This window comes from Cydia strobilella, chromosome 4 (genome assembly GCF_947568885.1).
Source record: "Cydia strobilella chromosome 4, ilCydStro3.1, whole genome shotgun sequence".
NCBI lineage: Eukaryota > Metazoa > Arthropoda > Insecta > Lepidoptera > Tortricidae > Cydia > Cydia strobilella.
In genome coordinates, this window is record NC_086044.1 from 9,772,385 (window position 1) to 9,784,678 (window position 12,294).

At 39.4% G+C, this 12,294-nt stretch overlaps 1 protein-coding gene across 1 annotated transcript in view; it reads left to right on the forward strand.

Moving 5' to 3' along the window:
* Nucleotides 1-12,294, forward strand: part of LOC134741026 (neuroligin-1-like) — a 115,078-nt gene that overhangs the window by 76,000 nt on the left and 26,784 nt on the right. The window contains exon 8 of the mRNA XM_063673755.1: nucleotides 2,377-2,544. Within this exon, the coding sequence (XP_063529825.1) occupies nucleotides 2,377-2,544 (168 nt within the window). The remainder of the gene's footprint in view (nucleotides 1-2,376; nucleotides 2,545-12,294) is intronic.

The following is a 12,294-nucleotide window of genomic DNA, read 5'->3' on the forward strand; positions in this document are numbered from 1 at the left end:
TATATTTGTCGCCGGGTATTACTCGTACCGGCTGATAGCTAGACTATGTAAATAACTCAAGATGTTACCGTATATAGGGTAACATCATTTAGATTTTAACTTAAGGTCTGCGTCTTCTGTCTAGTTAAATGATTTTGCATACTCATACATATCTGAACCGCCAAATGGGATTCGAATTAAAATCGTAAACTTAATAATAATGTAGATTCAGTAATGTTTGTTTGTAGCATAGAGACACCGACAAGAACCAATAAGCGACACTTGACCTAAGATAAAAGGAGTAGAAAACTGATTTCTCAATTTTGCAATACTGTGCACTAGACAGCACACTATTGACTGGCACCCATTGAAATTTGAGCGAAATCCGTCTTTTTGTTTGAGTATAGTTTGAGTAGTATCTTAATAACAGAATTTCTTATAGAAATTCTGAAGGAAGTGAGTACATTTTTTTTAATAATCCTGATGTAATGTGATTTACTCGAATTTGGTGTTTTTCACGGGTATTATAAGAACTATAGGATTTATTTTTGTTATAACGGAAGTATAAGGTTTATTATTTTGATATCAATTATTAGTGTCGATTAATGATTTTCATAAACGTGACTGTTCCAATTATCAACACGTGTTGATAAACTTTTTTAAACAATATCTCTTTCGACAAGCGAATATGATTCCTTTTGCTTTGCCTGATTGGTAGATATTTGAAATAGATTAATTAAATAAAGTAGAGCTACCAGAGGGCCTACCGCGAACACCGAAGTTTGCAAGTCTGTGCAGAAAGAAAAGAGTCAGATAATGTTTTGGTTCCCTTTTATTCCACGACTGTTCCCTTTTACGCACAGACCCTATTATACTTACTTATTATGTGTATGTATTTGTATAATCAAAGATGATATAATAGGATAGAGCGGTACCGTCATAGTAAATTTATTAGCCACAGTAAATTCACTACTATCTATTGACACACGATTAAAACTAAAAATATCAAAAATGTATTTATATATGGATAAATGATTTTTTTTATTTGCATTAGTTATTTTTATATGATTATGACCCATGTTCTTTCACTGATATGCGTTAAAATTGTTAAATAACAAACGAAACCGTCAACGCCATCTATTCGAAAGTAGGCCAAAGGTAGTGGCGCCATCTGATCGAGAATCAAATTTTATTGATTTTCGAGGCACGTTTTTTCCTTAGACTGTATCCATCTATTACGGAGTTATATTGATCTTTGGTATAATTAATACTGTTTAGCACGAATGTTACTAATGTAATGGGTACTGTAGACAATAAATAAATACTTATTGAATAGTTAATTTTATTTAATTACCGACTAAGGTATCATGGTATCATTGTGTTGATCTGGCAGATGCACATTACGGGTAATTAATAGTCGATAACTGGGTGTCGGTAACTGGTAATGTCGATAACTGGGTGTTGGTTACTGGAGATTCAGTGTCGATGATTGGAGATTTATACCCTTTTTCCTGTTTTTGGATTTTCTTCTAGCCTGTGTATAGTTAATAAAAATAATACACCCTAGATAAGTCTCAAGAATATACGTTACCATACTGAATCGTTACTATTGGGTGAACTAAATAACTCCTAATTTTATAGAGAACCCCAAAAGTATTCCGTTCTCCTAAAAGTATTTCGTTTATTGGTGCCACTACGTTACTCTTTGGTAGCAAATGTTTATATTTTTTGTAATGTCATTCCTTTTATTATATTTAGGAAATCAGCACCCCTAAAGAAATGTGCCTTGTTTGTCAACCTACTATTTTTGTTGTAATATTTGTTTACTTTAAAATGACATGTTAGACGCCACCGTTCTTTTTAATAACAATTTTGAAGCACACTATCAATTTTGACTCATACAGTTTTTTAGAGTTACTAACTTGCTCGTTAGATTGCGCGTTTCTATCCTTAAGAGCGCTATTAGGATTGTACCCCATGAAAAATCCTAATATCCCAGACCTAGGTACCTACATAATATTACTATAACAATCACTTGATGTACCAATTATTCACAATACGTGATAATCACAAGTCATTAAACAAATCACTGCATAATATTTAGTTACCTAAACAACAGAAATGCTATGGATATTGAATACCTTTTAGGTACACACAAGTAAAACAAAAAAGAAAAGAATGGCAACTGACAAGGCACCATTATTTTCCTGAAGATTAGAGTGTTAATTTTTAGATTAGCGTCTTCATACCCTATTCATTTTCTCTAACACGTTCGTTTTGCTTATTGCCCTAGCGAGAATTCAGCTGATGGTCAGCACGAACTGTTTACTGTCTTCTTCAATATTCGGCACTGATAATAGTGAACGTTTTCGGAATAATAGTATAAATATTTGTTAGGTGGCGGAGCAGACTGGGTGCCATGGCGACCTACAGGAGGACGACCTGGCGCCGTGCCTGCGAAACAAGCCGCTGGCCGAGCTGCTCGCCGTTCGGCTTGATCCGCCGCGGTTCCTGCCCGGCTTCGCGCCCTTCGTCGACGGCACTGTTATAGTCAATCCGTCTTCCGTAAGTTTCTTATTTGCAAAAATGAGTTCCAGTAACATATTTGAGGCGTTTACATTAATTAGGTATGCAATTTTAAGTACGTTCTGTTAATGTTTGCCACAATACCTACCGACGCTTAATGTCAACGCTATTCCTTTCATCACAAAATGAAAAAAACGTAAATATAACTTGAAGTCAGGCTATAAATTAAAACTACCCCTCAATGTATTACACAATAGTTATATGGATTTACTTTTCTCAAAAATAACTACATATGTACATAGGTAAAACGATTTAAAGCAATAAAAAAAAAAACGAGTATACTGTCCGCGCGCGAATTCCGTGCACGGCTGAGGAATGTTAGGAATGTTGGGCGTCATGACAGAGTGCATGGTGTCATTTTGTACGTACGGCCGCGGCGCAACCCCCCCCCCACTTCCTAAACCTCCGAATGCGAACAGGTTGTGAAGGGCAAGAGGAATCTACTAATATGTCGTTTTAAAAAATCCGTCCAGTATCCTGAGCTACAGGATGTACTGATTTTCAGTATTTGAACCCATAACCCTACTTTCTGTTTAAGTCGCAGTCGAGTAAAATGTTGATATTGGAGTAGAACGTGTACAAATGTATAGACAAAAGTGGAATTTATATTCCTCCAAGTTTCATATTAAGAGAATATCCCCTGAAAGGGTATAAGCGCTAAATCTGGATTCAGCTATTATTTTCTATAACAAGATGTATTTTTTCCGCAAAGTTATCTAGGACTTTTTTGTGTAGAATTTAATAAGCTTTAATGTTGCCTTACACCATATTTTCATAGAGAACGTATATTTAGAGTAAAACGCAAATTTCTCCAGGATGGTACACATTTTCCAAGATGGCTGCGATTCCTCGAGGTCCCCAAATGTGAAATAGTGTGGACATGAAAAAGAGACCTTTAATTAACATACATACCAAATTTCATAACTTTGGAAGGATTTCGAGGTGAGACTTAATCCGATTGTACTATAATCTAATGCAGCTGCTTTAATAAAAAAAAAATCGCTTACATACGCAAGAGAACGGCTAAAGAAATCGGTATAAGTAAGCTCTCCGATTACGCATATTTTGTTACGAAGCTTACGGTCACGTTACACTGGTGGGTCCGAGATATCTACACGCTTACGAGTAGCCAGCTGTTGAGAACTGTCTGTTGACACCAGTGACGTCAGTGACATCCGAAATTAAAAGGTCATATGTGACTGTAAGTTTCCCATTATATAATACTATTTGCCATTCGCCGTAGCATTTGAGTAGCGCAAGTTATTTGACATTTAGGATATCGAATATTCTAGTCAAATATAAAGAATAATGACAAAAGAGTATGAACTCTAAGTTGTTACAAATAAAATAGAATTTTACTAACGTACACATGTTATGCAAGCCATATCTAGTTTGTATAGAATGCTTTTTTACTCCCTTCTTTTTTTTGTGTTTCCACTTAGTTATTGCATGTTAATTGTACTTTTGTGGACATCTGTTATTGGCTATGTTTTCTGTTCACTATGATTTGTATTAATTTTTGTATTACTGTTGATGCCCCAAATAAATAAAATAAAACGTATTACGTAAATATAATGCCAAACAAACTGTATTTTTGTGTTTATCAGGTTTCATTCTAAAATAATATTTTCTGGTTATAGAAAATACCTCCGCGTGAAAGATTTTTTATATTGCTATTATTTCTGCAGCTTAATACTGCACAATACGGCGTTTTAAATTTAATAAACAATATTTTATTGTCTTCGGTTACCGCGATAGTTACTCATGAAATAATACTATGAAAACGGATTATATCGCGTATATTGAATTTATAATACATCCCGACGTTTCGAACTCTTTACAGCGTTCGTGGTCAACGGGTGACTGAGGAAAAATTACAAAATGCAAAAATACCCACATACTAAAATAATGAACAATCATAGACTACAAACTTTAAGGCTGGTTGTACATGCAAAATCGGTTCATAAGGCTAGTTATACAAAATACGCGAAAATTACGCGTAAATTCAATATACGCGATATAATCCGTTTTCATAGTATTATTTCATAAACAATATTTTGTCAAGTACATAAACATACGTGTTACATGAACGTCATTTAACGTATGTAGTTAACAAAACTACTGATTATAGTCTGCGCATAAAGTGAGTCGACCACGACAATATGTACAATACACGGGAACGGCCACTTGCCATCTTCATCCTACTCCGTGCACAAAACAGATCCAATATAGAAAAAATAAAGTTCCCAATTGGACAGATTTTGGTTCATGATGGTTACTTTTTTCATATATTTATTATAACGTACATTAATATCTTCTTAATTCGATTTTGAACGGTAGGGAATAGATAAATTAACTTGTCTGTAAGATTTTTCATGAAGTTTTGATTCGTATAATTAGGATCAATTGGTAATGGAAATAAGGTTTTTTTTGTAGATAAAAGAGCTTTGCAAAGTCATCTAGCACATAGATTACAGCTTTATGACACATCATCACTCATAACATATGGTCTTCGCATTCGTCAACGCTATACTGTTCGTATATTAAAAGTAAATATTTGGTATGGTTTCTGAACTCTGAACGATTTATAAAAGTCGAGGACTTGAAAGGCGTGAATGGGATAACGCTCCAGAAAATGCAAATCGCCTTAAAAGAAAACATGGACCAGTGAGTATATATAAACCAACAACAACAATCTTTTATAGGCCTTTCATCGCCCGCTGGTTTTACTAGTGCAATCTGTCCACGCAGGGCAGCTTATGGCGAACAGTTGGGAAGTAGCGACTCCACGTACCCGAGTGCTCCTGGGGAGTTCTGCTACCCGCAAGAAGGGTGGGTGATACAGGTCTGGCTTGCCTTAACAGGCCGGCCAAAGTGGAGTCGTTAGAGCTATTATAAGCTCCAGGGGTGGAAGTGAAATATGCATAAGACGCGAGTTGGCACAGTAGCTGTTAACAGCCACTGGGTAGAAAGCGGCGCACATCTCTCGACACCCTTGAGCCGCTCACACCGGTGTTGCCTTGAGCCATCCGAAATGTCGCTTTTTGTGGGGGCCCATCTTGTGAAGGCGAGTCACCGTCTGCCGAAAATAAAATTGTTTTTATCGTTTTATTAGGCAGGTGTCCGGTTTTTTATCCCATAGCTCAGTACTTAGTCCATCTCTTTCACCCAATAACCTAGTTTATTTTAGATTCCATCAACTCTCAATAGTTCGTAGTAGTTAGTTAGTCAACATGTCGCGCGAGTAACTAAAACAAGTGAGTCTAAACCGTGAAATTATTTAATGTTAGTATGTCTCACAACAGTTTAAATTCGAGAAGTCTCAATAGTCCTTACACCATGGCGGGCGCTGCCTCTGCGTGCGTCCCATGACACGGGCAAAGGCAGCATCCGCTCGGTGTACCACTTACATTTCATTAAAGTTTTAAAAGGGCATCTACGTGTTAGCTTCGGCTCCGCGCACGCCTCCTAAAGGTCCGGAACACCATTGATCCGTGATGGGAAAGACAAAGAAATAATAATAAAGCCATTTATTTCCACAAAAACATGAAATTCAAGCACACAATTACAATTCATAAAAAGCAACAAAAAGAGTACATTATCGTACATGTAAACAGATTGTTGATTGTGTATGTAAATTAAACTAGAGAGAAGTAATGTGATGGTACAATGAGGATCGTCTAGCTTAATTGATTTGTGATCGAGTGCCTTAGAGAAAATTACCTTCCTTTCTTGTCTTAATAGGAAACAAAACCAACACTGCAGTTAGGGGACATTTCGGTCTCCGGGTCAGTCGTTACTAAGGTCAATATATTAACTGGAGTGAGTACTTTGTTCGGCGGACAATGCAGACTCATCACTCACTCTACCTGATTTCTCCGAGATTTTGACGTAACGAATTTAGTTCAATGCGATATAGTTCTAAATAGTTAACTATCCTGGTATAAATAAGGACCGATTTATTTTCTAGCGCGACCGATCAGGTTAGAATATGTGATTGAGTTGATACATGTATGAGGCTCTTAGCCCATCGTGTACGACCGATATCGTTCTGGTACAGGGACGCCCTACGCCGATCCACGGCCCTTAAACATTGTTATTGGGGGCAATTGACCTCCTTATCGCTGCGAAGCGTTACGTATTCCCATTGTCCAAAGGACCGGTACTTAATAAATTGGGTTCTAGACCCTCCCCCAGTAACCATGGTTCTATATTTATATATATATATGTATTCAGATAAAGAGTTTTGGTTTGGCCAAACCAAGGTCGGAGGTCAATTGTAAGACATGACGTGTTTTGGGTACCAAGTTATCGCCGCCGCCACGCCGCTCGGACTAAGTACTTCAGTTTCGCCTTTTAGCGGTCAAATTTAATTCAAATTTAAATAATTGCCTCAATATCCCGTACTCTGCGTCACCACCCAAGTTTCTCTTAAGTACTTAGTATCTGTTACCTATCTGCCCAGTGAATACCTACTCAAGCTCCCGGCTGCTCAACTCCCACTCTGGATCTCGCCTCTGCACTCGTTGATTTAATCAGCATGACGAATAGTACTGCTGTAGCCTAGTGCCAGTACTCATACGGCTTGAAACTTAATAGAGTATCTTGGGCCTAACTCAATTGTTATGTAGCGTTAAGTAGGTCAACTACCATCGGCTGTGTCGCCTCTGGCTCACTGCATCCTCAGACCTAAGTCGGAGAGGGCTCTAATTCCCTTCCATGACGATTCAGTTGTTTGGCTTTAGTTTAGTCCCCTTTACTCATCTAAATTTAGGTAGTAAGGAGTAGTGTATCTAGTAGTGACCAAGTGAAGTAAGTATCGTGACAGAGTTGTATGAGAGCGGGATTTTTAGTACTGGAGATTCGATCAGGCTCATCTCATGAGTTCAGGATAGTATCTGTGGACTGGCTATAATTATACTTAAACGAAGTCTGAGTCTAGCGAATCTCCATTATTAAATACCCGGGGACGGGTCTTAATCTTAGTAATAAAAGAAGGTAGTATCAGTTTAATTATTTTATTTCCAAAATTTTTAAACTTTTATCTACCCAGACACTTGGGTAATCTAGACTAACACAAACGAAACTGGTTGATTATTTAGACCGCGAATGAATGCAGTGGCATTCATCCGTAGGCCGGACATTCCATTCCTAGCGCCATTCTAGTCAAGGGGAAAACGAAATGTCCAAATGAAAAACCCCTTCGGCATCAATCAATATAATATATGTATATACGTGTATATATGTACATCATCGTTATACTAGTGCATGCTTGCAATTTTCTACTCAAAAGAATATTTATTTAATCATTGGTATCACCGAGGTTGAGACACACTGACTTATCATACATTATTCTAGAAAAGCATCTTATCTACAGCGCGTCTAGGTAGTTTCACAGTCAGACCTCAAAGTGGTCCCATTACATTTAAATCTCGCCCATCTCAATATCTACCCGCGAAGAATCCCCCCCGGCCCTGGGACCTCTAACGACTCCCCCGCGACGACAGCAGACTCCCTTATTCCAGATCTCCCGACATAATGCCGCTAGTAAAATGGTAAGTATGATCACCCCCACGACAGCGACTCCAATTTCTATTTGGTTCCACTGCCGGATCCCTTGTTTCTGCCCCGTGGGATAAATGTTGTAAGCTATCAGATAGGTATCCATTTTACCCAATCCGCAGCAAATTGTGAAGCTTTAGCTCTCGATTCTATTACCAAAGCTGTGAAACAACCTGTGACTTACTATGCATAAAGTTAGAAATACTTTACCCGGACTCCCGTAGCCCCACTTATTCTCTTAGAATTAGCTCCTCGAAGCCTCTCGAGTCGCATAAACTCCCACCTCAGTGGATCACAAACACTTCTATTTATTTACACTAGTAATGGCACTCCACTCTCCCGCGATGTAAACTTAGCCCACCAATCACTCAGGCTCTCTCTCTGAACGTGACTCGAACCTTTCGCCGGACTTGCTCGACTCGCGCCCAAATTCAGACTGACTTCCAAATCCCGTTCCCTGCTTTGCCTCCCGTTTCAAGAGACTCCTCCCCCTGGAAAGAGAGATGGTATCCCCAAATAAATCTGTCCGGGCTTCATTTTTCGGCCCATGCGTTCACATGCTCGTGATTGGAGGATGACCATTCGATCATCTTAGATCCCGCCCTCCCCAATTCTCAGTAAATGTACCTTTTTTTTCCGCCACAGTTTTTTTTCACAATTTCGCTTCCGTCAACATCTGTTATCAATTCGCATTGACTGGCTATTCCAAAGAATCAATTGTACAACTAAATTTATGTCTTCCCGTCTTTGCCTAATTGCCTTAGCGTCGTGTTGCACCCATTGTTTCTTTCCTCTTAATTCTTTGGGCGTAGTTATTTTAGTGTCAATAAATCGTGAATTGTTTTTGTTTAACTTAATGGCTATAGATTGGGTTTTTGTCTAATTTTCGAACAATTCTGACTAAAATTTACCAACACCCTAACCCTTGTCACGCTTTCTAAAATTTATGACAATACGTTATTGGAAACCATTTCGAGTATAATAAATGGACAGATAAATCCATGTCAACCATCTCACACTCCCCCAAATATATTTTTAAACACCTACCAAGTCGTTTAAGGATATATTTCTCCTTCTACTGTTTCTGTTGACATCGAACCCTTATTCCATTCAAATTCCCACACTAATCCAAATTTTCACACGTCTATCTCAAGTTTCCCACGCCTATCCATTATGTCTCAAGGACGGCAATAAAACCTATCCAACTCAGGTCTCCTTTTTGTTCATACACTCTCAACTCCCCGTGTTTATGACGGTGGTCAACATTCTTTACTTCCCTTTGTTCGCCCTAACCCCCAATAAACCCTATTCTGTTAAGCGTTCCCATAATAGCGGAACAGGTGGATTGCATTGAAATTGCCCTTGACACTGTCAGTATGGGGGTCAATCAGGGTGTATACGTTATTGTACGGAACTGCCCCTATTACGTAAGGTCCCTCATACAGACGCATGAATTTCTTCGTTATTTTTTTGTCGGCGTCGGACTTTGCAAAAGTCTTAAGTTTCACCCGGTCTCCGATTTCGAATTGTACTAGCTTATGGTTCATGTTATAATGAAGTTCTCTACTCTGCGCCGCCTTAACTATGTTCTGTCGCGCCTGTATCCGAATCTGCTCTAACACGTCTCCCTGTAGATTTACCCCCTTCGCTATGGTTTTATCAAAATCGGTCGATAGTAGGGTCCTTGTCCCCCATACTATCTCATTTGGCGAGTACCCTGTCGTAGTATGTGTTACCTGATTGTAGCAATCTTCTATCTCCGGTAATATATCTACCCAAGAACGGTGCGATTTATTGCAATATGTTCTAAATAACCTCCCTAATTCCTTATTAACTCTCTCTGTTGAATTCGGTCGCGGATTTCTAACAGATGTGTGTGTTAATTCGATACCTAATTGGCGAACGCCGTATTCAAAGATTTTTGATGTAAAGTTAGCGCCTCTATCCGAGCATAGTGTCCTAACCTTGACCTGGTTGCAGAATTTTTTTACGCATGTTAGTGTAGACTTCCCGCTCGCCTGTCGTAGTGGATATAGCCTGATCAGTTTACTATAAGCGTCCTGTATTACAAATATGTATTTGAACCCGAAACGACCTGCCGGCAAGGGCCCATAGATGTCACAAAAGACCCGTTCTCCTATCTCGGTAGCTATTACAGTTTTGATCGGTCCCGTGTGTGCCTCTAACGCGTGCTTAGACTCCTGGCAAGCTTCGCAAGCTCTCACAACCCGTCCTATTATGCGCGTCATATTTGAGAAATAGTAACGACGCTTCATTAACGCATTGACCTTGTAACGTCCAAAATGACCTATTTCTTCATGTATGCTAACAATCAAATCCCTCTGCAAGACCTCAGGAACATATAACCTTAATGTGTCCTTGTGTAAGTCTTTCCTATAGAGGACCCCTTCTTTTAACACATAGTATTTTGATTCAGGTGTGCCCGCTGTTTCCATACGCCTGGTTATTTCACTAGCTACCCTGTCACGGCCTTGAAGGCTGCCTATTTCCTTCCATCTGTCTTGTACTACCCGCCCTAATAGCACCTTGAATAAATTCATTTCGGGCCCTGTAGCCTTGCTAGTCAGTACATCGGTTGTCCCCTTTATGTGTCGAGATAACACATCGGCTACTGTGTTGGATTGCCCCTTTACGTGCTCAACCGTGTAGTCGAATCGCCCTATGTAGTGTACCCAACGTATCATCCGCGCGCTCAGTAATTTACATGTCTGTAGAAATATCAAACTCTTATGATCTGTTCTAATTACTAATCGTGCCCCCCTCAGGTATGTCTCGAACTTCGATAAGCTAAAAATGATAGCCCACAATTCCTGTTCCGTAACCGTCCATTTTTGTTCCGTTTCCGATAAAGCCTTACTACAGAAGCCTATTATCCTTTCCTCTCCCACATCGTCCAGTTGGTAAACATAACCAGAGACCCCTAAGTTACTGCTATCAGTCTGTAAGTAGTAAGTCTCCTTCGGGTTCGGATGTGCCAGGAGTATTGTGTCTACGAATAATTTCTTGACCCTCTCAAAGCAATCGTTTTTCTCTTGTGTCCATACCCATTTTGTATTTTGTTTTAATAAGTCGCAAAGTGGCCTAACCTCTTCGCTGTACCTCGAGATAAACTTCCTGAAATAGTTCACTAGCCCCAAGAACCCTCGTAATTGTTTGGTTGTTCGAGGTATGGGGAAGTCCAGTATGGATTCCACTCGTTCAGGATCCATACGCACCCCATTAGTATTCACTATGTGCCCCAATAGTTTTACTTCTACACATAAGAATCGACACTTTTCGAGTCTGCCAGTTAACCCCGCGCCTTCCAATCTACCTAGTACTTGGTCTAGATGTTCTAAATGTAGCCTTATGTCCCCTGTGGTGAATATGACGATATCGTCCAAATAGTTCACGCAGTACTCGCGTACCCCCTCTAATATAGAATCCATTGCCCTGGAGAATCCCGCCACAGATGTCTTTAATCCTTGCGGTAAAACGCGGTAAGTGTAAGTCCTCCCCATAAAAGAGAATCCCGTATATTTTCTCGAATCCTGATGTAAGGGTATTTGAAAATAAGCGTTATTTAAGTCAATCAAACTGATATAATTTACTCCATGAAAGGATTGCAAAATCTCTGAAGTGAGTGGCGGTGACCCCGCGTCACCTATCATTTTCTTGTTGAGTTCGCGCGCGTCTAACAAAAGTCTTATTGACCCATCTCGTTTCTTAGTGAACGTGAGTGGGCTACAATACGGGGTTGCCTCCTGCCTGATTACACCTAGCCTTTCTAATTCGTCTAACTCCTCTTTTACCTGTTCCCTATACGCCAATGGTACCGGGTAACTATATTTCACAAAAGGGGTGTCGTCCACCAACTCAATGACGTGTTCGTATTTGTTAGTCAGCCCTAAATTGTCCGTAAATACTTTACAATGCTTGTCTAGTACCGGCATTAAAAGTTCCCTTTGTTCATTACTTAAGGCTGAATCGCCCAGGTAGTACCCTTTATTTTTTTCACTGTCAGAATCATTATCCAATCCACTACGCCCTATCGGCCTAATATCTCGGCTGAGTACCGAATTAATAGTAGCCGCGTTCGCCTCTCCCCCTAACCTTTCAACCTTGCAATCTGTATTCAATCTGACACAAGACTTGACTCCCAAATGC